This window comes from Psittacula echo, assembly GCF_963264785.1.
Source record: "Psittacula echo genome assembly, chromosome: 6".
NCBI lineage: Eukaryota > Metazoa > Chordata > Aves > Psittaciformes > Psittacidae > Psittacula > Psittacula echo.
Window position 1 is genome coordinate 21,479,897 of NC_137743.1, and position 27,293 is coordinate 21,507,189.

The 27,293-nt window shown below is 45.0% G+C and overlaps 1 protein-coding gene across 2 annotated transcripts in view; it reads right to left on the minus strand.

Annotated features, from left to right (window-relative positions):
• Positions 1-152: 152 nt before the first annotated feature.
• Positions 153-27,293, minus strand: part of PKD2L1 (polycystin 2 like 1, transient receptor potential cation channel) — a gene marked incomplete at its 5' end in the record, with an annotated part of 45,657 nt that continues 18,516 nt past the window's right edge. The window contains 16 exons of one of the 2 annotated variants that reach the window (XM_080620471.1): positions 153-564; positions 2,155-2,258; positions 3,304-3,393; positions 4,811-4,965; positions 5,332-5,456; positions 7,328-7,417; positions 7,799-7,881; positions 8,437-8,702; positions 9,523-9,639; positions 10,862-11,013; positions 12,102-12,259; positions 13,011-13,163; positions 14,401-14,515; positions 15,774-15,833; positions 16,402-16,685; positions 18,786-19,041. In XM_080620471.1, coding sequence (XP_080476597.1) covers positions 417-564; positions 2,155-2,258; positions 3,304-3,393; positions 4,811-4,965; positions 5,332-5,456; positions 7,328-7,417; positions 7,799-7,881; positions 8,437-8,702; positions 9,523-9,639; positions 10,862-11,013; positions 12,102-12,259; positions 13,011-13,163; positions 14,401-14,515; positions 15,774-15,833; positions 16,402-16,685 — 2,100 coding nt within the window. In that variant the 3' untranslated portion in view covers positions 153-416. Of the gene's footprint in view, positions 565-2,154; positions 2,259-3,303; positions 3,394-4,810; positions 4,966-5,331; positions 5,457-7,327; positions 7,418-7,798; positions 7,882-8,436; positions 8,703-9,522; positions 9,640-10,861; positions 11,014-12,101; positions 12,260-13,010; positions 13,164-14,400; positions 14,516-15,773; positions 15,834-16,401; positions 16,686-18,785; positions 19,042-27,293 lie in introns of those variants that run through there. The other variant, XM_080620470.1, reaches the window with a different exon arrangement.

Sequence of the window (27,293 nt, forward strand, 5' to 3'; positions counted from 1 at the left end):
TCTGGCTCTTAGGTGTGACGGGCATTATCAAGGGGCAGCATATCAATGCATAAACACCATTATCACCTTATACCACCTGTATATGGTGATGAAGAAGCTCACATTTCCCTTTGAGCATCTCCTGTTTAAGTTTTATTATTTATTAAGCTTTACAATATATAGTTTGATATGTATATAAGGAATTATAAGAATTGTATTCTCTTACAAAAAGTCATTTATGTGATGTACATCAATGCATTTCTTTTTAAAACCAAAATCACACAATCATGTGGAGATCATGCTCCAGGAACACGGAGACAGGGTTCCTGTCTCAAGTTCAGTAAAGTCAGTTGAGATTTCTTGGCAACTTCCAGTAGGCTCTAACAAGCTTTGCAGTTTTAAGACAAGAGAAGCTGCAAGCAAGGCAACACAGGAGTCTATGTGAACTTTCTCATAAAACGGAGTTTTGCATAGGCAATGATAAGGAAGATAACAGTCATGCAGAAGAGAGCGACTAGGTTTTCCCACATTGCCCAGTTGGTAGGTACAATTCCTTGGCTGCACAGGTATGCTTCACCAGAACACCTGCAGAAGAGCATGGGCCAGAAGTTAGTAATACTATGTGGTGCAAGTCTTCAGGTAGTTATTTTTATTCCTGTCCCACAAAGGTTCTTTTACCCTCAACTCTGCAAAACAGGACAGAAATAGAGTAACCTCATAGAATCATAGAATAGTTAGGGTTGGAAAGGACCTTAAGATCATCTAGTTCTAACCCCCCTGCCATGGGTAGGGACACCTCACACTAAACCATGTCACCCAAGGCTCTGTCCAGCTTGGCCTTTAGCACTGCCACGGGTGGAGCACTCACAACTTCCCTGGGCAACCCATTCCAGTGCCTCACCACCTTTACAGTAAAGAACTTTTTCCTTATATCTAATCTAAACTTCCCCTGTTTAAGTTTTAACCCGTTACCCTTTATCCTATCACTACAGTCCCTGATGAAGAGTCCATCCCCAGCATCCCTATAGGCACCCTTCAGATACTGGAAGGCTGCTATGAGGTCTCCACGCAGCCTTCTCTTCTCCAGGCTGAGCAGCCCCAACTTTCTCAGCCTGTCTCCATATGGGAGGTGCTCCAGCCCCTGACCATCCTCGTGGCCTCCTCCGGACTTGTTCAAACAGTTCCATGTCCTTTTTATGTTGAGGACACCAGAACTGCACACAATACTCCAAGTGAGGTCTCACAAGAGCAGAGTAGAGGGGCAGGATCACCTCCTTCGACCTGCTGGTCATGTTCCTTTTGATGCAGCCCAGGATACGGTTGGCCTTCTGGGCTGCGAGCTCACACTGCCGGCTCATGTTAAGTTTCTCAACTTCATAACCTATCATTAAAAAAATAAGCTTAAGGAACAAATCTAGTTCTCTGTTTCTCATAATTTTTTTCAAGAGTATCCTAATTGTTGTTTATAGATAGCTGGCAACTTACGAGTAAACCTCAGCACCACATTAAACCGTGGTAAGTACAAAAGCATTAATTTCACAGAGCAAACAGTGGAGGTCCATAGCATCAGTTTGGGGTCCAAAAGCTGTGGAAACACTGCTCCAGCACTGTACCCTGCAATAACCTCAGTTTGTCAGCTCTCTGTCATAGAATCATAGAATAGTTAGGGTCACAAAATACTTTTATTGCTACAGCTTAAAGTATCAATAGTCAAAGAGTATTCCAAATGGGGCAGTAGCACTTGGGGATAGATACCTTGGTACTCTCCTGTATCTGGGGGGAGGTTAATATTTACAAACAAACTCTGATGGGCAGGCATGTTTGTGATCACAGGTCTACTGCTTCCCAACAACTTTGTAGTTGTCAACAGAGTGCATTTCCTTTGCTAAGTGACCCTGCCTTTGTTTAAGAAAACTGATAAGGTAGGGCTAGGTTAAAAACCCCAAAATTTAATTTTGCTCATCTGCCTACCTTTAGGACTAAAGTTTCATCCTTACTTCACTGTTGGGTATTTATGAAGTTTTACTACATAATTCTAAAATACATTATCTTGGGATTTTTTATTGAGACTGGCCTGTGAATGGTTATTCTGTGAATAATATAAATATTTCAAATAATCAGACTTCTCTTTAAGCAAGTCATCACCATTCAGGCCACTGTGAGTTAGAGACTTACATTTCTCCTGAGATATCAGGGGGACAACTGCTTGCAGGCACTGTAACATTTGGATTCTTCTCCCCACAGAAGTAGAGATTTCTGAACTCATTCACTTGAAGAGCCTAGGGAAAGAGGCAGACATTGCATTTTTACAGTTAGTGATTTTGGATGCTAAAACTGAAACACCTTAAACTAACTTAATTATTAGAAGACGCTTATCACCATTCTTGGAATTGTATGTTTATGTTCCTTTTTGTTTTGAAGCTCTTAATCACTGCCTTTCTGAGGAACTGGTCCAAATTTCACATGTAGGATGGTCTGGTGTCTAAGTCTTTGGATTCAAAGTTACATTTCAATGATATAGTCATGGGTTTCAGTCTTGCCAGCAACAAGTTCCAGTTTATCCACTTTCATCTGAGTCAGTCTACTAAGGGGTAGGGAGCAGAGTAGAGAGGCAGGATCACCTCCTTTGACCTGCTGGTCATGCTCCTTTTGATGCAGCCCAGTGTACGGTTGGCCTTATGGGCTGCAAGCACACAATGAAGCCAGCTCATGCTCAGTTTCTCTTTGACCAGCACCCCCAAGTCCTTCTCCACAGGGCTGCTCTGAATCACTTCTTTGCCCAACCTGTAGTTGTACCTGGGGTTGTGAGTTACTTTGTTTCAAGCAGCTGCACCCTTAGCTTTCTGCTACCCTAGCTCCTTATTATTTAGAAATGGCAGTAAGTCTTATTTCACTTCAAATGGAGCCACACAAAACAACACTCTGGCATGGCACTAAATTCTTTAACCAGTTGGACAGTCATTAATATAAAACTTGCTACCCAAACAGCAGTCTCTGGAGAGGCCATACAATATTTAACTTTATTATAAGCCATAGGGATCAACTATTCAAATTAGAAATTAGTGCCTCACTGGACAGCTCACTCTGCTGCTGTCCAAACAGCACAAAAGATTTGTTCAGTCACTGAGACTTCCACCTCTCACACAGAGATTAACTTCTGCTTCCTTTTGGGGGTTGTCTGGTTTGTTGTTCTTCTACCGTGTTCATGAAAGGGAAGAAACCAAATCTGACTTCTAAAAGAACTTCATTTATACTCAAAACCTCTCGAGGAAGCAGCAGGGTGGCTACGTTACTCACAGGAGACCAGTGCTGCTTTCTACTCACAGTGAGTCCGTATCGGGGAATGCTGAAGTACTTGAGCCAGTTCAGCCAGCCCATTACAGAAGGGAGGTTTACTAGGAGGCCTGAGAAGATCTGAAACAGAACAGAAGAGACTAATGAGTCACAAATTCTGTTTACTGCAAACAGTACCATTCTTGCACAGATATTGCAGTTGCCCAGCAGAGATGCTCTGGGATTGATGGACCTCCTGCTGCTGTTATGCCCATGCCTACAGGCATGAGGGTCAAACCTTGAAGTGGTCCCAGCCAGCTGGCCCAACAGCACTCCAAGTTCATCTGCTTGCAAAGAGGTCAGAAAGGTTTTCTGTATTCACGTGAGCTAAGAAGCATGCATGCTAACAACTTTTTACTCCGGAGGACTGTGTCCTATAGTAGGCTAGATAGAGGCTAAAGAAGGATGACTGGAAGATGAGCAAGTGGAGAAGCAAGAAGGAAACTCTGGGGATCCTTAAGGGCTGTTACTGTTCAGCTTCCTCTCACCTACATCTTTAATGTGTACTCTCTCCTCTCTGGAACAAGATTTGCTCTTTTACTTCTTAGTACAATTGGATTTCATAGCCAAACATGACGCTTCAGGCTATGCTTCAGCACAAGTGTTTTTGTGCTTACCCTGCTATCTTTCAGGCTGTGCATGTGCCATTCCTTACACACTGTGACTTAACTCAATGTACACCAGCTTCCCTTCACTACGCATGCACATTTCTCACCCACAGCATGCATTTGAAGCGATATGCTATCACTTAGCTTATGGCAAAAGCAAGTTAAGTTGCAAATAGAAGAATAAGGGATGTGCCTTGGGCTCAGCATATGGATGCAGACAGCTACCAGGAATCACCTGACAGGAGGTACTTTTTACTCAACTTGATAGGCCTCACAGTCAAAAAGTTTTATTATTAACATCATTATTTCTTTGAAAGAGAATTCACATGCCTCATCTATAAGTAGTCAAAATTCCTTTCTCATTTGTTTTCTTCCTTAGAAGTCCTTGAAGAAGAGTACTGAAGTAATTTCTGGAACCTAGAGACAATACTCAATTAAAATAAAGAAAGAGTATGCTCCTGCTAATCCCATTGGGTAACAGAAATTAATTCAATAAAATTAATCAATCTAAAGTTTATTTCAAGATTTTTTTTCCTTTTAAATTATCTAATTGATCACTTAAATTTCTAATACTGGAAATGCAACATTTTTTTTTAATTTCTTTTAGGGAAAATTTTTAAAAATACAATAAACAACACTGTTGGGGGCATACTGCAAAGCTCTGGTGGTATCATGTCTACTGAATTGCACCCGAGCAATGATTTGACCCTTAGATTACAAGATGGCAGAAGTATATCTTTTGACTATAGTGACAATAAAATCACAGGCATGGGACCTAGATGCCTGTGGATTCTCAGCCTGCTTGGGGCTGGCTCCACCCAATCCTCTCAGCCTGTCTGAGTTACTTCCTCACCTCCACCAAAGGAGCACACACCCCCTTATATACTTACAAGCATGAGAACAAAACAAATAGTGATGAGCAGGTTGGCCACAGCCACCACATCCATCCCAGCACTGATAGCCAGAGACATGGCTGTGGCAGTGTAAGACACCAGTATCAGGCTCAGCATGAAAAAGAAGAACCGGCCTGCAACAGCTTGGTATCCTGTCAAAAAACAGACAGGAAAGAGTCCAGTAAACAACCACATTATGAATCCCAGAGAGGACCCTCGGACTCCTATACAAGACAGGGAAGGCAGGAAGAAAGACCAAGTTTGGAGGTGGCAGGAACTATGCATGCTCTGAAGGCCCAAAGAGCATTACCAAAATATGTGGTCAAGCAGGTTCCTGTCTTAGATTGCTGGTGCCTCTGCCCCTGCCCCAAAGTCCTTTGAAGTCATGATGCCAAGCACTTAAATCAGTTGAAGTTTCAAATAGTTTCATGTTATAAATACAGGAACTAAACTCTGGCTAAGACAGAAATAAAATGTGTTGGAAGATGACAGGTTCAACGAAAGCATCAATTCTTTACCAATCATCCAGTAAGTGATGCATGAGAATATGATGGCTGGAGCAGTTCTCATGGGCAGCAGATCTCCTATCATCAAGGCCAGGAAGTAGGCAGACACACGGTAATATCCACTGGTGTACTGATGGCTACAAGGACAGGAAGGGAGTTGTACAGGTTTAGAGGTTACCTAGGAAGCAGGCTCAGTATGTGTGTCTGGTTTATCCTGATGTGGTTTCCATTTTCTCTACCACTGACTCTTCTATATGCAAGTTGCTTATCCTCTCTGTGCTGTCACTTCCTTCTCTGTAAAGGCTGATCTGTATCACAGCCATGCAGTTGTATTGAGAGCCTCTGAGGAAAATGAATTAAAAGCTATGTGACTGCTAAGTTACATATTGGGAAAAAGCTCCTGAATCTCTTTTCAAAAAGAATGATCCTTAACACAAGAGCATGAGAAAGTATTAGACTGCTACTAACTGGAGGAGGGCTTAGTCCACAGCTAACTCATACAGCTGCTTCCAGGCAAGAAGGAATGATACCAAACAATGGGAAAACACCCTTAAGGAGACCCACTCACCTCCAGTTCACAGGCCAATTAAATGTCACTCTGATTGTTTGGCTGCTTAATGGAGCTCAGGAAAAGATCCTTTAATTGGTGAGGTCCCAAAATCACAGCTGGTAAGCTAAGCTGGCAAACAGGGCAGACTGGCAAATGTCCTTGTGGAAAATATTCACTCCTGAGCAGCTGTTAGGGGCAATATTAAACTGCTCCGAGCAACCTGTGGGTGGACATGCATTCCAGGCACAACTCTCCAATTTCTTCTTTACTGCATAGGATCTGTCTCTTGACTTTTCATCCCATTAGCTGGAGGCTATTCCAAACTCCATTTTCAACATGCATGAATATTTACATATGTGTATATAATATATACATGCATTCACATACATATGCATGCATAGAATCATAGAATAGTTAGGGTTGGAAAGGACCTGAAGATCATCTAGTTCCAACCCCCCTGCCATGGGCAGGGACACCTCACACTAAACCATGCCACCCAAGGCCTCATCCAACCTGGCCTTGAACACCACCAAGGATGGAGCATTCACAACCTCTCTGGGCAAACCATTCCAGTGCCTCACCACCCTAACAGTAAAGAATTTCTTCCTTATATCCAATCTAAACTTCCCCTGTTTAAGTTTTAACCCGTTACCCCTTGTCCTGTCACTACAGTCCCTGATGAAGAGTCCATCCCCAGCATCCCTATAGCCCCCCTTCAGATACCAGAAGGCTGCTATGAGGTCTCCACGCAGCCTTCTCTTCTCCAGGCTGAACAGCCCCAACTTTCTCAGCCTGTCTTCATACAGGAGGTGCTCCAGCCCCCTGATCATCCTCGTGGCCCTCCTCTGCACTTGTTCCAACAGTTCCAGGTCCTTTTTATGTTGAGGACGCCAGAACTGTAGACAATACTCCAAGTGAGGTCTCACGAGAGCAGAGTAGAGGGGCAGGATCACCTCCTTCGACCTGCTGGCCACGCTGTATATATGTGTATATATAAACAGAGATGTGCTTGATGATTAGGTAGCTCTTGTGAGCCAGCCAGCAGCCCTCTTCATCTAAGCATCCCTTTTCCAAGAACTCTCCTTTGATATTTGCACTTTAGGACCACTGCAAGACAGCGTTTCAACCATGTCAGCAAGAGGGCAGGCAGGGTTCATGGTCAGGATTCACATGCAGACTTCAAAAACAGCTGTTACCAATAGTGAAAAGTGAGCAGGAAAAGCACTTCTCGGTAAACTGTGACACAGTATGCAAATAAAAGCACTTTATTTCTCCCCTCCTTCCCCCACTTCTTAGTACTTTATCTCCCCGCTCTACAGACCAATTATCATTACTATTACAATCTGATGTGGCAAGGAAACAATCAAGCTTTTCGTGGAAATAATTTTGTTTAGCCCTTAAGATATTCCCCGTGCCTCACTCCAGGGTATGTAATGGTCTAAGTTCCTCGCTACTTACACAAATAGTTTCTTGTCTCTGATGAACAGCTCAATCGCAGAGACACTGGAAAAACACTGGTTGGTGGTGACAAAAAACAGGGACCCAACCCTACAAGACAAAACAGAACAGTCAAAAAGTGAGGAAAGTGCCTAGATCAACACTGGCATCCTCAGATATCAGCATACCGTCAAGTCAGTGTTTTTTTGTCTCTGTCCACAGCACAGAGATATTTAATTGTGCTACTGTAGATCTTTGCTGCAAAACCAGATTTATTCCTTTATCTTCCCTTTCACATCTCCTTTGCACATATGTGTGAGCCCAACAGAACTGCAGTCCTTTTAGGACCTCCAGCAATACCATGCTGCAGTGCATTGAGGGTTGTGAACCCTACCCTCCTTTGTGGCCCAAGTGGATCCCAAGGCCTTCCCCATCACTGAAACCTTTCTGCTACAGATAGAAAGTGAGCAAAGCTGTGGCTTTCCAACTTACCGATTCTGAATGCCACTTCGATCCAGTTTTACACCAAAAAAGATAGCACCCACAACCAAGGCTAGAATTATGGTCACTGCAATCTAAAAGTGGAAAGAAGAAAGGGGAAAAGGGAGTCCTTCAGATAAGTAAACAGGGACAAAGCTATTATTAAGGCATATGCAGAGTTTAAGATTCACAGCTGCCTAGAACTTTGCTGTTGTGAGTCAATGTATACCAATCACACACACAATTGAAAGCTTTATGGCAAATTTTCTGAGTTTATCCTCTTCACTCTTCTCCTTTCTCTGATCTTCTTTGGCTGGAAAAGGTTAGCAGAAGCATACTCAAAGAATAACCTAGCTTAGAATTCCAAGAATTTGAAGCAGAAAATAGCATCACCCGAGAAGCTTCCCATGTAAATCAGAGAATGGAGCATTTCCCCCAGTTCCAGATTTTCAGGGAAGTAGTCCTGTGCTAAGCTAAAATGGAGACTTTTTTCAAAGGCAACATAGGTAGCTAGACATCTCACTCCACTTCCATGGCAGCAGCACAGGACTTTCCTGTTTCCCTAGCTGTCTTTCAAAACAAAAATGTACCTTACAAATTGCAGATTTTGTGACTGAGAGCAGTGGGAGTCTGAGACAGTTGTTACCTACTTGTGCAACAGAGGCCTGTGGGTTCCTGATGAGATTCTTCAGGGAACGCTTGGACACCCAGTACAGCTGGGTGAGGAATCCATTTGCATAGGTAATCTCATGCCCCTGCTTGGATGCTTTCTGCTTTCTTCCCCGTCCAAGTTCCATGTTCCCCAGGGCTTCCTTTGTGCTCTGATACAGGCTGGATTTGAGATATTTCTGGTGCAGCATATCTACCACACTGCTGTCCACATTACCTTCTGCCACTCCATTTTCACTGCTAACCTCTGAGTGAGAAAGACAAGATATGGCTTCTGATTCCCCATGAACATGACCTTCAGACATGGCTCATCAACATGCTCATAGACTTTTGAAGCTGAATAAATAAAGCAGGAATGCGCAGAGAATCTGAATTGTTCAAGACTTAGCTCTGATCTTACGAGGATAACTTTAGTGGGAGGGTTTCCCTACAGTTTTAACCAAACCTAGCTAATCTGCCAGTTCTTTGTGGCACAAAAATGGTCTTATTCTTGGAATGAGGGACCAGAAACCCTTTGTTAATTTGGGGGAAATCGGTGTTTGCTCTGATCCATTTCTCCATCCTCAAGAAGCACCATTACGAAAACTGTTCCCTTATGTTCAGCCATGAATATGCTACAGCATCCTCGAAGAAGCATTTCCTAACATTTCACTCACTGTTAGAGAGTTTTTCTCTAATCTAGTCTCAAACTTTCTCACTGGACTGTAAATCCATTACTCCTTAGCCTATCTACCCTGTCTTCCCTCCAACAGTCTCTTATGTGACTGAAAACTTGTCTTATGTCAGCTGTCTCTTGAGACTCAGCAATTCTAGCTTTTCAGTCTTTCCCACATAGGTTTTGTGAATTGCTGATACTTAACACTGCTCTCCTATATTACTGAAGGAAGAAAAAAAAATCCCTTTAAAAGTCTGAGCTCTTTAAGGAACTCCGAATCAAAGTATATCTATGAGTAGGAAAAATAAAAAGATAATGTGCCTTTAGACTGGAGGAAACCCAGAGAATAAAAGCTTGTCTTCAAGATATACATCTTGACCTCTACACCAGCCAATTCTCCTTCACAATTTACCTTTTCCTGTGTCCTCAGGACTGTGATCTTCCTTGCTTGCTGCTACAGCAGTTGAATCACCATTTATGATATCAAGGAAGAAGTCAGCTGGATTGTTGAAGGGTTCACATTCATATCCTTAAAAAAAAACAAACCAAAACAAACCAACCCACACATGCAACATGTTTGTATTGCACAGACCACAGCTTGGAAAATCAGGTCTAATACTATATCACCCTTCCGCAACCCTTATACAAGAGAACTTCACTGCTTTCCATGAGCATTAGTTTACAGAAGTTGAATGGACAGGACTTAGGAGACAGTGAATCTGAGGTATCAATACAGAGCTTCAAAGTTGCTTATTCTCCACTGATTTCAGGTGAGAAGAAATCTGTAAGTTGCTTCTACTCAGCTAGCTCAGCATACACAGCTCTTGCCTCCTTCCCAGTGCTGTTCAACCACATCCAACCCTGAGAGACACACAGTCTCTCACTAGAGGTTGCTGGACGTTTGCTGTACAGCCTCAGATGCTTGCTCTAGAAGATCAGCTCTTGATTGTGTTTCCTTGGTCACAAGGAAGAGGAAGGGCTATCCAAGAGCAGCTTCTTCTAATATTGTTTCTAGCTACGGGATGGGTGGGGACAGGAGTGAAGGGTGGAAGAGAAAAAAAGGAAAGGATGCTTATACTATACCATTCCTGTGAGAAACTAAGTGAGCTGGGATACCAAGAGGAGGAGCAAAAGTAGTGAGATTGGTTAAAATATCTCCCTTACAGCCAGGGAAAGATTACAATCCAGTGTGTCTCCATGGCTGCATCTAAACTAGATTGGAAAGTCACTCCACATTGTCTGTCCATTATAGTTAGAAGCCCTCACTCTTGGAAAGGAAGCAGCCACCCAACAGTGCAATTAAACCATGTTAAGACACACCATGATTTTATCCTCTCAGTTGCCCACCTGCATTCAGATGAGAGCAGATTCTTCGATTAGCCCATACAGATTGCTGCAAATCAGGCTGGTGTTCGCAACCCACTGGATCTGACACCTAGGCCTGGTAGAACTATAAATATCTTGTCTGTTGTGCAAGATGCTTCTAGATGTCCAAGCGATTCTGGGGTTTTTTTGTCTTGATACAAGGCAAAACAAAGGCAGGAGAGAGCCATGCTCTGCTGTCTAAAAAAATTTGGGGTTATTTTTTGTTCTCTTCCTGTTCTAACATAACACTGTTCAGATTGTATGCGTACAGCCTCCAGTATTCCAGTGACAAAACAGTACAGGACTGATCCAGTGCTAGGGTCAGAACCTACCCACAGATTAAACTCATTAGCTAGTTGCCTTCACTCTTGGCACAGTAGACTTACCAATAGAACTGAAATATTCCAGGGCCTCCTTTGCAGGACCGTGGTACAGCACCTTTCCCAAAGCTAGTAATGTCAGACTGTCAAACAGCTTGAATATGGAATAGCGGGGCTGATGGATGGAAAATATGATGGTTCGCCCTCTTCTTGAGAGGCTGAAATAGAAACAAAACATCTCTCAAATAAACCACACTTTGCATTTCAGAAAGGTCATGTCAACCTGAACAAAAAATAAGCATCCAAATCCAAGAAAAGTACTAGTCAACTTCTCAGGGCAATGACCCCAAAAAGCTGTAGTTTCCCCTTCTCTATGTCAGATGCTGCCTGCAAGACCTTCAGGACAGCACCTATCATTACAGGGGACCATCATCTCAGTCCAGGTAGACTAAGTATGATGTTGTCTGTAGGTAGCAAAGGTTGAGACTGTGTATAAACCCTCCTCACATGTTTTCTATACCAGGCTGCAACCTGACTAACTGGAACGGTCCTACTGCACTCAATAGCAGTACCAGGCTTTATATAGCAGCCTGCATAAGTCTGGACAGCTGAGATTTCTCTTAGCTCTTCTGCTGAAGATTTACTCTCTAAAACAAGTCAAAACTAGTTTTCCTTTGGATTTTTCAGATGCTCTTACAAGTGGTTTAGCCATGACGCTTAACAAGTATCCTTGCTGATCAAAGACCTCTATCCACAAACAGCAAAGTCCCCCAGGCAAAACCAAACAATGCTACAAACACGCTACAAAACAGGAGGAGGGTTAGGAACCCGTTCGCCTTAAATCAGCCTTGTTTGGTCCTCTTTGTACCAGAAGACTGTTCATCTCCAAAACATAGGAGATGAAGGTAGACACTCAGAGTAAATCTACAGGTGAAGTCTGATCTGAGTTCAAGGCTGTTGCCAGAGTGGAGGAAGAGACTTTGAAATAGACTCAGTTGGAAGGCCAATAAATTATGATTACAAGGCTTGACCTCTCAGTCCACCCCTGTCTGTGGCAAACGACAGCTGTCTAAGCTACATCTTTTTGGGCTCCAGTCCAATGCATGCTGTGGAAGGATTCCCATCAGCTTCAGAAAGCTTTGGACAAGACCCAAATAAATAATTTACTACCACTTCTGAGTCTATTTGTTTAGCTTTTTTTTTTTCATTTTAAAAAAGCATTGTAGCTACTCAGTCATAGCAGCATTTCTTTTTTAACCAAGTTGACAACAAAACTGCAGTACAGCCCTTAGGAACTGACTCTTACTTCTTCAAGAGGATGAGGACTGCATTGGCTGTGCTGGCATCAAGGCCAGTTGTTGGCTCATCCAGAAAAAGGACTGGTGGCTCTGTGATGAGCTCCATCCCAATGTTGGTTCTCTTCCGTTCCCCTCCAGACACTCCCCGGATCAATTCAGTTCCTACCTACAAGCACAAGAAATTGAACATTCACAACAAGACCTGGTCAGCACACGCTGTGGAGTTGAGGGTTTTCCACAACCAACAGCCTCATAGTGAACCCTAGGGCCAGCAGCAGATGATGGGTCTGACCTACAGTGAGGGACTGTAGCGGTATGCAAAGCATGATTTTCAGAGGTACCAGGCACCTTATGACTTCAGGGAACAAGGATGACACTGACAAGGAAGTGCCAGAATGAGGCCACAGCAGTCAGAGGTGGCATTGGTGTTCAGGGATGCCTTTTGTTGGTAGCTTGCCTGCTGCTCAAGTAAAAGTGGGGTAAGCAAAGTGAAAGTAAAGTGAGAATAAAGATGCAGCTGGGAGGAACAAGCTCTGCAGAGAACTTCTCCATCATGGGCCAGTTTTCCATCCCTCACAACTTTCAGCACTATAAAAACAGTTTCCCTGTCTTGTCCCACAAAGCCAGGAAGTGACTGTGCAGCTTTCAAAGGTGCAATGACTAAGTGACTTTTTCCTCTCTGAACTTATACAACATGCTGGACATAGCCCAGAATCCTCCCTTTTTAGTAGCAAATACACATACCTCTTTCCAAGCTACTGCCTGAGCTGGAGACTGATTTCTTGTTTTCAGTATGCTTTAGTCAGGTTCCTTCTTAGCTTAGTGTAGCTGCACTACACACACAATACTGCCCAGAATCAAGTAGTTCAGTTCCCAGAGGTAGTAAGATTTCTGAGAAAGGTGTTCTCACTGCTCACCTTAGCATCAGCCACTTTACTTAATCCCAGCTCGCTGATAATCTGGGTGACTCGCTGTTCCTTCTCTTTAACACTGATGGAGCTAGGGAGTCGCAGGGCAGCAGAGAAGTGCAGGTTCTCCCTCACCGTCATTGTGCCCATGACGACATCATCCTGAAAGCAGTACAAATGAACAGTTGGAAAGCTTCCTTCTCAGCTACCTGACTGGGCACCAGAGTCCTTGTAGTGGCAGCTGCTGGGTAAGCTGTTTGTGGGTGACAGTGGAAACTGGACTGAGGGACAACCCCTGCTTCAAAATCTACATGGCACGAAATTCAAGGTCACCATATGATGGCAGAAGTGCCGCAACACCAGCAGATTTATAGGGATAACACATGACTTAGCATGTCTATATGCTCATTTGTGTAAAACTGATCCCGTTAAGTGTGTATGCATTATTTAGGCATTAAGTGTTGTTTGTAGTCTATGGGCCATCCGTATTGATTTAGGGAGTGCTGCACAGGGGTGGGAGGGAACAGAGACTATTTAAGATCTCACCTAGCTGCCTATCATTTTAAAGTTAAATTTGGTTGCTTTGGTCATCTGAGAGAAAAATGTCTTGAACTGGGACCACCTGCAAGAAACTTCCTGACCATTCATGAAACACTGAGTTTTTGGGGATCTTTGACCTGCAGGATCAAGACCCAGCATCAGTCTCATCATAGGCATGCTCCCAGAGCCCTCCAGCTGGCAGCTTTCAGGAAAGCTGCCTATTCCACATCTGTCTGCAGTCAGAAGCTTGAATGGTTTCTGGATTTGATTGCTCATACGGTTGCCAAGAATCTCCTTCTCCTCAGCTCCCCCAGGGCTTTGAGGGTCTATTCTTGGTCCAGGCCTCCACCCACTTCCGCAGATTCAGCCGGCTTTTCCTGCCTCCAAGTGAAACGAAGCTCTGTCCCAGCCAGCCAGAATCAGAGGAAGAACAGCAGGGATCTATTTACTTCCTAGAATTATTGTGTGATAGCTTGAAGGTACTTCAGCCAGCTAGAACTCCTGAGTTTTGCAACAAAAGATTTTGGGCATTGTAGGGTTTTTCTTCACCTTTCTATTTTTTTTAAACCCTTGCTAGTACTTCAGGGCAGAGCCCAAAGCCACAGTTGTCCAGTGGTTTGGGCATCCATGTGGCTTTGGGAAGACAAACACCTCCATGCTTGACTTGGTAGAAGTAATAGTTTGATTCTCTTGTCTTCCATATCCCAGAAAAATAGTAAATACTGTAACATCTGAGTTATCAAATCAGACTCTGTAGGGATCACTGAAAATTACCTAACCTAGTTGGTCATGCTTTGCTCATCTTGTGCAGTCTTCCGTCCCTAGGGTTTCCAGGCCTCCACTGAAGGCAGTTACTCACCTGCACAACATATCCTGAGATGCACTTGAAATTTGGAGGTTGTGGGATGCCATCTATAAGCACTTCTCCAGACAGGCCTGCTGGGTCCTTTCTGGCAGCCAGCACATCTAAGAGACTTCAAACAAACACCAAGCATTAGTTTTTGCCATAATAGCTGGTTTTTACCTTTGACTGGATAAGTACCACCAGTCACAACTGCAGTTACAGGCTGCAAACAGCATGCTACAAGCCAAAGGGCACAGCAAGGGGCTTCCTCTACTCTGGGGAAGCTCTTTGTACAGAAAGTCAGGATTTTCAGGCACAAGGTGTGCCACAGCAGTACTGTAGTATACAGATCCTCACAACTCACAGCAGTCAACCCCCTACAGACACAAGCTCATCCTCCATATTAACAGCTAACCTCAAATGCACAGAGAGAAAACCACCCTGCCAAGTAGCTGCAGTCTGCTCTCCAGCCAGCAGAGCACAGAATTATCTACTTTGATCTCAAGGATATTAATCCAAATAGGTATAAACAAGGCTAGAGTTAAGATTAATTCTAGAAAATAATTTTGTTTTAACATATCACTGGATTCTCCTTGCTGACAATGCAGAGGCTATGTCTGCTAGCTATGCAAACACTGCCGTGACAAAGTGCTTGAAAACATCCTGATTAGCCAGCAGTCTCCTAAGAGAGGAAGATCAAAGGTCACCACACACAGGCACACCTATGTGAACCTTGTCCATATTTCCCAGTCTCTGGCATTCTGAAAGGCAGAGTGACAAAGAGTTCTTTTACCATAGTTATATGGAAACTACTGGAGATAGTCTCCATGGTATTTCTCTGTGCTTTCATCCAAAAAACTCAAGCACATGTGCACCCCCACCAGCAGCCCACAGCCAAGTTGAGGCTGAGGATCCAGAGCATCCTACAGACTGACATTACACCATATTCCTGTCAGTTGTTAGAGAGGGGTTTAACCTAGCATCTCCAAGGAAGTTTTGCTGCAGTGACTGCACAGGGGATGACATCTCTCCTGCCCCGAAGGAGCTTGCAGGCCCCTCGCCATCCCATTACAGGTCTAGGACAGAGCCTACACCTGACCCCATTCACCCCAGTTCAGCCTGATATCACAACTCGGGCCACCAACACCAAAGGTGACTGCGGCAATATGAACCACCGATCAGAGCAGATGAGGAGTGTGACACCACTGCAGGGCAAGAACTGCAGCAGAGCAGCTAGAGGGACACAACATCAAACTGCATCACCAGATTTCTCACAGGCATGCAAGGTCTGAGCCTGCAGATCCCTCACATCTCCCCCAACCCTCAGAACCCCAAATCCTCTTTAAATAGCTGAATGTCCATTTGAAGAAGCAGAAGAAAGTACTCACGAAGATTTACCACTGCCAGTTGGCCCCAGGATAGCATTCAAGCCTGGCTTCATAATGCCACTGGAAGAAGGAAAAAATTATTTCCAAATGGAGGACTGTTCACATGAGGATCATAGCAGAAAAGGTGTGAAAAAATGCTGTCAAAAGGAAAACTTAGTGATTATTTAAAACTTCTCTTTAAGTCTGAAATCAAGAAGCATTTTTTCCTTTTTTGTCCCAGACTGACAGAACAGAACCAGAGCTGGACATAAAAAGCAATCTACAAAAGGCAGAAAGTGTCTTCCCTGCTGAGTGGGGTCTTCAAAAGAAGAAACAATTGTTCTCTGCTGCTCATTTCCTCTGACTGCAGCTTGAACCATAGTTAAGGGAACCCTTAGATCTTCTTGCCGAAGAGTTCACACAAGTTTGATCCTAATTTGTTCAGATCAATCACTGAAACTGCTCCAGCTATATCCCAGCTATTTTGCCTAAAAGCAAACTAGAAAGCGCTCACATGAACTGCAGACTGGCAGAAAGGTAGTCATTTCTTCACTAGCACAGCTGGATCTGGAAGGTAACATTGAGGTCACTGATTCACAGAAGCACATTAATTCCTACCCTATGGTATTTTATTTAAGCAAGAACTTACTAAACATTATGAAGGATCTTCTTTTCCACAGTTTTCCGTTTACATAGGAATCCACTGGACTGCTTAACGGAGTACTGGATGTTATGGAAACTCACAACAGAGCCTCGGGGGGATCGGAGGGACTCTCGTATGGGAAGAGAACGTTGGAAGTTGCCCACTTCTTCCTCACCTCCAACAGAAATAATGCTGTGATCAGATGTGTCTGCCATCATGTCTCTGTTACGTCGGTCAAGCTCAGCTGCATGGAGTTTTTTGAGGCTACTGTTGTTTTGAGCAGTTCCCATCTGTTGAGAGAAGGAACACAAAAATATGCAGGGAAGGAGGCATGCAAGCAAAGACTCCTGCAGAAAGTGTCTTGGAAAAGAAAGCCCAACACACACCACACCAATCCTCACATGTGCCAAGTTTCCAAAAGGATAGATATCCACACTGGAAGACATCCAGTAGTCCCCAAAAGCACAGAAACCCATAGATTTAGAACAATACACATAGCCTTTAAGAACAAGACATGTATGGTTTTGGAGTGATGCTAGCTCAAAGAGTATATAATGAGGTAAAAACCAGGCTCATTTGTGATGGTCACCTTCTTGCTCAACATAATGGGGGCTACAAACTCAAGCTGCTACCACTTAAGCTAAAGGGACTCTAGCTCCCCTCCCTCAGGCACAACATGCTTAACTCTCCTCACACAGCCACAGAGCCAGCAGAGAAAACCTATTAATGAATCCGCTTGAAGAACCACAGGAAGGAAGATGGTTATGCTTGTGAAGGCCAGTCACCCGCACCTTGTTTGCTGGCACAAGTTCCTTTCAAAGATACCAATGTGACTAAAATAACAGTTACACATGCTGCTTATCATGTTTCAGTCACACCAGTATCAAGATCCTTCACAACTACAAATAGGAAGAGAAATCTGAATTTGTCTGGAGGCACCATTTACCCTGAAGGTAGGAGCTTCCCCCTCCAGCCTAGGCAGGGGGAGGTCTGGGACATGACACAGTAAGGAGAATTATGGTACAAACTGGTGCATTAAGGAAAATTAAATATGCTATCTATTTATAATCACAAAGTTATAAAGCATTCTGGTTCAAGCAGATAAGCTGCCTCTGGAGCTCAGCGCCTGAAAGGGAGGACATGTAAACAGCAAAGAGAAGGAACCGTTCTTCCTGTCCATGCTTCAGAACCTACATAGTAGGAACTGTATCAATATGGGTATAACCATTAATATTGGTCACTTAGTCACAGCAGCAGAGCTCTTTTGTCAAGGGTCTGCTTCCCTTTCTGTTACTGTAACTGATGGAGACCAAGTTTGGATCCTTTCACCCATTAAAACAAACAAACACATAAAAACCAAAAAAATCAAACAAACAAGCAAATGAAAATAAATAAAAAGAAAGAAAAGCCAAGTTCTGGTCTTGACATCGCATGTGAAGAACTCTTAGAAAGCCTACAGTCCCCCAATTCTACTGCCTGTGTAAGGTCTCGCCATAACCTGTACCCTGCCTTTTCAGACAGGTGCCCTCAAAGCCGTAAGTCATCCTGTTCCCTTTCTAGGAAACAACAAAGCAAAGCAGAGAGGAATTGCTACATTTCTCAGGGAGAGAGATGGTCATCCTTTTAAGAACCTGGAACTACAAGAGCCACATTTAAAGGAACAGGAATGCCCTTTCTTCTCTGCCTCTTCTATCACTTAAAGCTCAGGAAGTTGCAGCAGGGGTGGTTTTTTTTTGTTGTTTTTTGTTGTTTTTTTTTTTTTTGCTTTATAAGTAAAATAAAAGTGGTGACAAGAAGGAAGGGTTGTTTAGCTTGGACACATCCTGAACTCTAAAGCTGGTGCCCCCTGGGAAAGCCTTGCTTATGGGAAATAAAAAAGGATATGCTGGTTACATCAGCAGGAGAAGGCTTATACACTTGAAAGGTTGCACAACAGATCAGAAGGGGAAAAAAAAAAAACAAAACCTCAGGATGACAGTGACACCAGGGGCAAAGACCTGTTAGACTTTTGAACACTTCCCTGTTTTGTATAACTCGTATCTGTCCTGGATGGGTTCAGTAGTTTATTACACCCATAAACTTCCATGCGGGTTTTTGCAAAGCTGCTGATTAGCACTGGCAAACCAAACCACCGCCGCGGATATGTGCAAGGATGAGAGCAGGCTAAGAAAAGCTTAGCAGAGGCTGCAGGTAGGACCAGGCAGCAGCAGCGCCTCACAAGCAGTGCCCTCCCAGCCTCCCAGCCACCCACCCTTGCCCCCCCGGACGGCTCCGCTACTCAGCCAGAGCCGCGAACCGACCCGTCCGACCGCGCTCCGCTTTCCTCCCCAAACCCCCGCCCTCCAGTGCGCCGGCCCCGCGCCTCGGCAGGACCGGATCGGCGCCGTTACCTCCGTCTAATCGAGGTTCTGGCCACGGCACTGCCTTGGCGGTGTTTTATAACCGGGTGTGGGAGGCGGGTTACATAAAGGGGCGCGGGGAGTGCCCGGTGCTGTCACGCAAACCCCGCCGGGACGCGGTCAAAGGCGGTAGCGATGGAGCCCCGCTCCTCCAAGCAGCGCGGCCTGGCCCGCTCTGCGCGACCCCCGGGGCGGTGCTGCCGCCGATCCGAGCCGCCCCCGGCTGCGTGCGCCGGATCCCCCTTCCCCAGCCGGCGGCGCGGAGGAGCCCCAGTGCGCTGGAATACCGAGGGCTGCAAGCGCTGTTACACCGCCGTTACCCCGCCCAACAGCCGGGCAATGAAGGAGGTGGCGGGGAGCAACTCTGACCTCTCTCTCTGTTCCCCACACCGAAAGGGGAAACGGGCATCAGACACGGGGCAAAGAGGGGTACAGCGGAGGATGGGAGGCAGCACCCGCTCTCTCCCACTTTCCCAGGCTCTAAAAAGGTCATCACGCCCAGCAGTTGGTCATGGGAGCCCCTCCAAGGGTGCCACTGCTTCTACCACCCTGATCGCACACCTTCAGAGGCAGTGTGCTCCACAGGTGGTTCCCTGCTGGGTCATGGGGCCATGGCAGCCCACCAGGGTTACGTGTGGTCCATCTGGCTGCCTCTCTGTGCCACCATGTGTACCCAGCTAGGAGAATGTGTGAAAGCAGGAAGGTTGGATTTCCTTCAGTTTGTTGTCAAGACTTCTCCTCAGCCTCCTGTTCTCAAGCACTATTGTCTTTATAAATAAGCTGACTCTCCCCAGACTCCTTGATGTTGTGAATGCAGGAAAAGCCCTCTTTTATGATTTATAAACATGATTTATAGCAGAGCTGTCAAGTCACCATAATAGTTGCCTCTGCTTTGACTACCCTCTGCAGTCCTGTGCAGCATTACTTTTTTTGTAACAATACCTCTTGCTAGATCAATTTAAGGCTCAGCTAAGCTGCCTCTAGCTACCCAGTCAATACCAATAATAAAAACTACGAAGGTTGACCTATCCTCTTCCCAACAGCTGCCTCCTTCCAGGCATGTTGATGCACTCAATGCAATTGATGCACTGGGCAGAAGACAATTGCATCTCATGCACCTGCATCGCTCTACAAGCTGACAGGAGTCCACAGCAGGTGGGACAAAATAGCCCTAGAGATCTGTCAGGAGAGCAAGTCATGCCATAGGTACACCCAAGGCTCAGGCTTGCTGAATAAGAATGTTATGTTCAGTCACTCTGTGGGTCAGAAGTGGACTTGAGTTCATATTTCATTCGTGATTTAACTTCTTCTTTTGAGGAAGATCTGCCTACACAGAAGAATTTTGCCCTAGTCACAGATGGCTTTTGCCCTAGTATTTCACCAAGCGTGTACATCTCTCTGTCTCCAAGCATATTTCAACTCTAAATACTCATTACCCCTCAATGTGCTGCAGTGACAATCCTCTTGTCATGTGCCTGGGACAGTGAGGAGAAAGCGCCTGTGTGCCTGGGAACAGAGGTGAGCATTTTCTGAGTCATGAACTTGCTGCTCCACATAGTGCCTGCACAGTGGTGCAGAAGAACAGCGAGCTAAAGGAAACACAATTAAAGGTTCAGATTACTCTTGACAGTTAGTTTCAATTGCACAGCTGCTCCTCAGACAGAGGTGATGGATGCCTTCACGCTGATCATTTTGGGAGACAGCCCTGCTTCTCCCACACTTCATGGAATGGAAAAAACACTTCTCTTCCCCCTGTGCCTGAGCACATCCTAATGGCAAAGAAATAGACAGGGACCCAAGATATGAGGAGGAGCCAGATCTGTCAACTATAGCATCTGGGTGGAGTCTCTGGCTTTCCTCCAGCCCATTCTTCAAGCAACAGTCTTCTGGGCTTCTTAAAGGGCTTTTTGATACTCTGCCTGTTTGTCTCCTGCCCCAGTTGGGAGTATTGTACCATTTTACTTATCCAGTTGGTCTAGCTCATACTATTGCTGAGGAAGGTTTCTGCCACTACAGCAGAAAACAGTGGCCAGGGGCGTGTTTTTTAAAGAGGAATGAGTAACAAGCCTGAGGAGAGTCATTTTCCTTTCATTGGACCACTCTAGATTGGTAGGTGCCAGCACTGCTTTTTGCTGCTCATCCGCAAAGAGGGGCATTTGCCTTGTATACTGTCAGCCTTTACTTCTGATTAAAGGATGTGGCCTTTACAGAAAGACAATAAAGCCATTAGCCCACCCTAAAGCCCTAGCAACCAGAAAGTTACAAAGCCCTCTTGCTTTTACTGGGTGATGTTAAACAAATAATGCTATAGGCCTTGCCTTGATACACTGTGGTAGCAAGGCAAGAGCAACCTGGGTTATGTTGCAGGTCTCATGCAGATTTTAGCACAGGTTTGGAGTCTTTGCTCTTGCTCCTTAGCTCCTGCTGCCTTGAGCCTCTCATCTGGCTGCCACTTACAGGCTCACAGGGCAGGAGCGACCATGATGCTGTCCTGGGCATGGGGGAAGGGACCTAGCTAAAAGTGAGGCTTTGAGGGGTCTTACTGAAAAGCATAATTCTAATTTACAGCCAATTTGCTGCAACTGGCATTGGCCCTTTCCAACAGGTTCTGGTCACACTAGACATGTTCTGCGTGTGCCTCAGCACACAGAATGGATAAGGAGCTACTGAGGACTACGAGTTCCACTCTCCACTGAAGATTCTGGTCCCCTCTTCCAGTCTTCCTTCAGCACAGCTTCACAAAAACTTGTGTTTGAAGGGGGTGTTGAGGGTTCCTTCCACTCCAGTTTTTCATGTGAGCCAAGATTTGCTGCCATTGATCAAGTCAGACATGGCTTTGTTTAGCAGAATCACCAGACCAAAAGTGTCAGATCTGTTTCTCCACTGCTTTCTTCAGGATGCTGCATTCATTGCCCTGAAAGATCCAGGGTGTTTTTTAATCCTGCCTTATGCTGAATTTCATAAAACTTGTAAAATATTTCAGGGACTTGAGCCAGCAAGAGAATGCATGAGAAGTATGTGCAGGAGGACCTGCATGTTGATGAGTACTGTTGCCTTTTATACTGAATGCAGCAAGAAGCAGATCCCAAAGCTCCCTGCACAAAAGCAGCTCCGAGATCAATGCAGAAGACAGCAGTATCAGGCACAGGGCACGAGTGAGAGATACTTTGTAGCTCTTCTTTTCCAAAAGCTCCAGTAAACCATTCTAAAAGACACACCCTATACAGACGTGTACATGTGCTGGTCTGCTGCATTTACAAATTCACCACCCTAGGTGCAAGAAAAAATCTCAGCGTGCCTTTTTCACCCTGATTGCTCACCATGTCAAAGCTCATGCTGACTGAACTCCCTTACTTAGTTAAAGTGCTTCTTGCCTTGGGGATGTTGCTTTTGCAAGACTTTCAGATTATGTAGAAGAAATCTGACTTTGTTAAGCTTTGTTAATCATTTAGTGCATTATCTGAATTCAAGATAGCACTAAATCAGTAACTGGTTCAAGATAAGAAAGGAATAAAGCAATTCTAAGAGTAAATGATACCAATGTTTAACCAGTGTGCTACACTGAGATACCATGGACTTGACTTACAGAAATCGTGAATAGCTAAACTATAAGATCAATAGAACTACACAGGGGTGTTATTTGGGCAAAACAAGTGATCAGAAAAGGATACAATAACTGTACGCTAAAGTATCTAGCATATCTAAACCACCAGTGCAGTTCTTCAGTTCTTCTAAATCTCAGAGGAGATTTAGGTTAGCTATAAAGAAGAAGTTCTTCTTACTGTGAGGGTAGTGAGACACTGGAACAGGTTGTCCAGGGAAGTTGTGAATGCTCCATCCCTGGCAGTGTTCAAGGCCAGGTTCCACGGGGCCTTGAGCAACTTGGTCTAGTGTGAGGTGTCCCTGCCCACAGCAGGGATGTTGGAACCGGGTGATCTTAAGGTCCTTTCCAACCCGTACCATTCTATGATTTAGTAGATAAAAATCTAAAATATAAATATTCTCAGATATTTACAGCTCCATCTTGCTATTGCTAGCGGTATTACAGAGAACCTAGGACTATCTGTCCCAGCTCAGCTCTCCAGAGGTTAGCTGCCTCCAACATGAATGTTGGCATGCATAATGCCAACAGTTGGCATAATGCCAACGATGTTGGCATGCATAATGCCAACAAATACATAATACCAATAGACATTTCACCTGCTTCTTCAGGAGCAAAGTCCAGGCTGCCCTGCCAGCCATTCATGAAAACTGTTTAACTTTCATCCACTCCCAAGGCCAGAGCTGCTGCCATTAGTATTTGTTGTGGCAGATGCCAAAAGATTCAAACTGTTTTGCAGTAGATGCTGTACACCCAGAGTCACAGTGTCCTTCCTCAAAGGAATACTGCACAACAGCAGAATGTGAGATAGTGTGACAGTAAATAGCTTGTATTCTGGAGAAGGAGAGATAAGAAAATAGCTCTCTCTTGTCTGTAACTTCCCCTTTCCCTTGTGCCTCCCTAGATGCCTAACAGTGCTACATGACCTTGGCAGACAACCACCATGCCACTCCCTTCCAGCACACATTAGGTGAAAGAAAAGTGCAAAAGGTCACAGATCTCAGCTATCCCCTACTCTGATGCAGACTGAGGGAAAATCACATTCACCAATAGTGAAACTGAAGCAGAAAGGCAGGGAATCACCTAGTAGAAAGTGTTACCAGAGAACCCAAAGCAGTAGGCCAGACTAGCCTAGCCAGACTAGTCTTGAAGATGAAGGCGGTAACATAGACAAAGGGGAGAATGAAAAGAAGGAAGCACCTGGTTGCATAGCAAAGGAGCTCTTTGCACTCACCTTCCAGATGGCCTGACTGGTTATGTTCCACTAGATGCCAGGAGCATCTCAATGTTTAGCTATTTCACTAGAGCTAACACCAAGTCTGGTGTTTGTCTTGGCCACGGCATCTCAATTTTAATTTGCCAGTGCTGTGCTGCTCCTCTCCAGACTAATTTTTTCTCTCCCAGTTTCTAAACTGCTGTGTAAGTGGAGATGACTAGTACATGCAAAGGGGCAAAGGGAGCCCAGAGCTACCCAAAAACTACTGATGGGCAGCTAGGTGTCCTAGGACATTAGACAGTTGACAGTAATTTGGGATAGGCAGGGCGAGCAGAGTATCATAATAGAAAAGATAAGATAGATCTGAATGGTGGTGAGTAAAGGAAAGTCTGGGTGTGGAACACCAGGAGTGGCAGGTGTTGATGGCACTGATCTTAGCTGCTCACTAGGACATCAACACATTTAGAGGTAGCTCCTTCAGGCATTCAGACTGGGAGAGAAAGGACAATGAACAAATCTTGATGACTCATGGAGGAGGGACAGGACAAGAAACTGAACGCATCTCCTGCAGGGTATATGAAAAGGCACATGCAAAACCAACCCATGGTCACCAGACTGCAGGAGACATGAGAACTCAATAACTGGCATCTGCATCATCACAAGGACCCCTGACCACAGCACCTAGACACAGGCCTTGGTGCCCAAATGCTAAACAGTCCATTTGATTATGTCTTTTGGTATTCATGAGTATGGAGGTAAGAAAACAGGAGTGCAGTCAGTTCTGGTTTAAAATAAAGTTGCACATCTGCACAGCTAATGAAAATGATCACTTGGGATGGCTTCCCAGTCCTTTCTCAGGCAGCACAAGCATAGCTGGCTTCAAGCTCCTGCCTTGCATGATGCTTCTTAGGCTGCTGTGCCTGCTGGCACCTAGGGATGAGCATACCAGCAGACAAATGACTGGTATCTTCTGGGGACAGCAGTGGCCAGGATACAGCACCATCCAGAGCTGTTTGGGAGATCCTGTGCTGAAGAGCCCTATCACTGCCAGGCACATGGGCTGACTTGTTAACTTGCTGTGGCACGCCTCAGCAAAGCCTGGTGTGACCTCAGGCTGGAGACCCGTCACTGGAACAGCCACATTGTTTTCTCAGCTGAGCCTTTGCATTCTTCCTTCGGCACTCCATGAGCTGGCCCTTAGCTCACTGCACCAAGGGGCTGCCACCCTTCTGTCGCCTGAGTACCTGGCATGTGTGCAGCATGGCTGGCTGCCAATGGGCTAAACCTGGCATCTGCCACCTCTGAAACCAGGACATGAGCAGGGCTTCTTAGTCAGTTCCTCAAGTGCTGAATTCGGCCACCTCTCTCCAAACCCTGGCATATTCATTTTAACGCATCCCTTGGCCTCTGAGCTCAGGAGGAGGACTGGATCCGGCAACCGCTCTCCCAGAACCAGGCTCCTTGTCTTCAGGTTTGGAGGCCCTGAATTAAGGTTTTTGTGACCAGCAAAAGGATGGCATGGCACTTTATTAGTTTGTAATCAGGAGGCTTATCAGATAATGATAGCTTCTCCCCTCCCTTTACCCTGGTTACTGAAAAACTCTGTGAATACTGATAGTTGTTCCCTGATGCTGCTCCTTTTATAAGTGACTCCTGCTATTATATGGTTGCATGTGGGGGTTGGAATGTATTGAAACTGTCAGAGACCATGGGAAGGAGGAACTACAGCAGGCAATTAAGGGTGACCCGTCCCTGACTGGTACTTGGAAGATGCTGGAACTCCGACCGAAGGGCTGCACCTGGTGTCAGCGGTGGGATAAGGAGCTGCAGAACACGGGCACGCCGCCTCCACCTCCCAGCTGCCGCGACCTCACTCACTCGCACGGCGGCGGCAGCAGCAGGCTCCGGCAAGCTCCCCGCATTGTCTGCCCGCGGGCAGAGGGCTATGATACTCGCCCGCCCCTCGCCTTTTTGTGCTTCGGCAGGCACGGTTTGGCGCTGCGCCTGCCAAGATGCGCGCTGCGGGACCGCGGGGGGTCCACTCCTCCCGGTGAGAGGCGGGAAGAAACCCAGCCTCCGTCCTGAAGGTTTTTCACCCACAGCAATGGTCTGTTAACAGATAACGATTCAGTCAAACATGCTACCCTTCAAAATAGAGCTGCCATAGATTTTTTGCTATTAGTTCAAGGACATGGTTGTAAAGACTTTGATGAGAAGTGTTGCATGAACCTATCTGATCATTCTGAGTCTGTCCATGGTGCAATTCAAGACCTAAAGGACGGAGTTCAGAAGTTGCAAGTGGACAGTAGCTGGAATTGGCTAGAAAGTTTGCTGTTAGGATGGGGCATCAGTGCATGGTTGAAAGGCATTATTAAAGTCACAGTAACCTGTGTAAAAATCTTTTTATATATTTTAATCACAGTTCCTTGTTTAATTGCTTGTATAAATCGTTTGATCTCTAAGTCTATTAACAATGTTTTGTTAGGTTATAAAGAAGGGGGAGATGTGGGGAATGATGCACAAGAAGCTGCGCCAGTAGACCTAGATGAGAGCCCAGACATCTGGACTTTTATCAGCCACAAACCTTGGAAGAAGTGAACAGGACAAGTTGGGAAGAACTGGAGAAAGAACATTGGGTGGAACGAAAGAAAGAGCATCAAGATGGTTTCTGAGGACTGCAAATTTGGAAACAAGAGGATGCTTAAGACAAGATAAAGAATGTGTAGTCAAGAGGAAGTGGAAGTGACGATGTAACGAGTAGTGATAGCAAAGAACCATGTTTATAAATAATTACTCAAGCAAAGGCGCATGGACAGTAATGTGATTGGCTGAAAGAGTGTGTGATCAATAAGATTGTTTCATGATGGAAAAGTACCAAAGGAACTAACCCCTACTAACTGCTAGGCAGAACACTATAAAAGCCTGTAAGCTCACTCAATAAAGGATTTTGTTTGTAGCCAGAAATGGAGTCTGTGCCTTAGTTGCCACAAGATCGGGCCTGGCAGGGGGTGCCATCCCATATAAAGGGCGGCCCGTGTGCAGTAGGGACCTTAGGCATGTTTACCCCTAATAACACTATGATAATAAATAAATGAGGATTGTGTTCTCAAAGGTCAACGCATGCTTTTCAACCAAGCTGTGATAACAAAGTAAATTTTTGGAACCTGGGTGAAATAATAGCTGCCTCATTTTTAGCTCCCGAAGTAGCTAGAACTCAAGCTTTAGCAACATTGAATAAATTAGGATGTTGGCTTGCTAAACAAACTAATGCTACAGCATCTGCTCTCTCTGCTTTGCTCAATGATGTCGACTCTATTACACATGCGACTTTACAAAATAGGGCAGCAGTTGATTTTCTCCTCTTAGTGCATGGACATGGGTGTGAAATTTTGGAAGGAATGTGTTGCATGAATTTATCAGACCATTCAGAATCCGTACATGAAAGTATCTGCAAGTTGAAAGACAGTATGACGAAGTTAAGGGAAGATGATGCAGGGGATATAACTGGGTGGCTATTGACTTTGGTTAAAGGACAATTGATCTTCTTGTTTGCTCTCTTTGCCATCATATGTGTTGTACCTTGTTTGTTACAATGTATACAGCAAATGTTATCCCAAGCTTTTGAGAGACATGTCTACACTGCATTGATAAAACAAGAAGGGGGAACTGTGGGGGTTGGAAT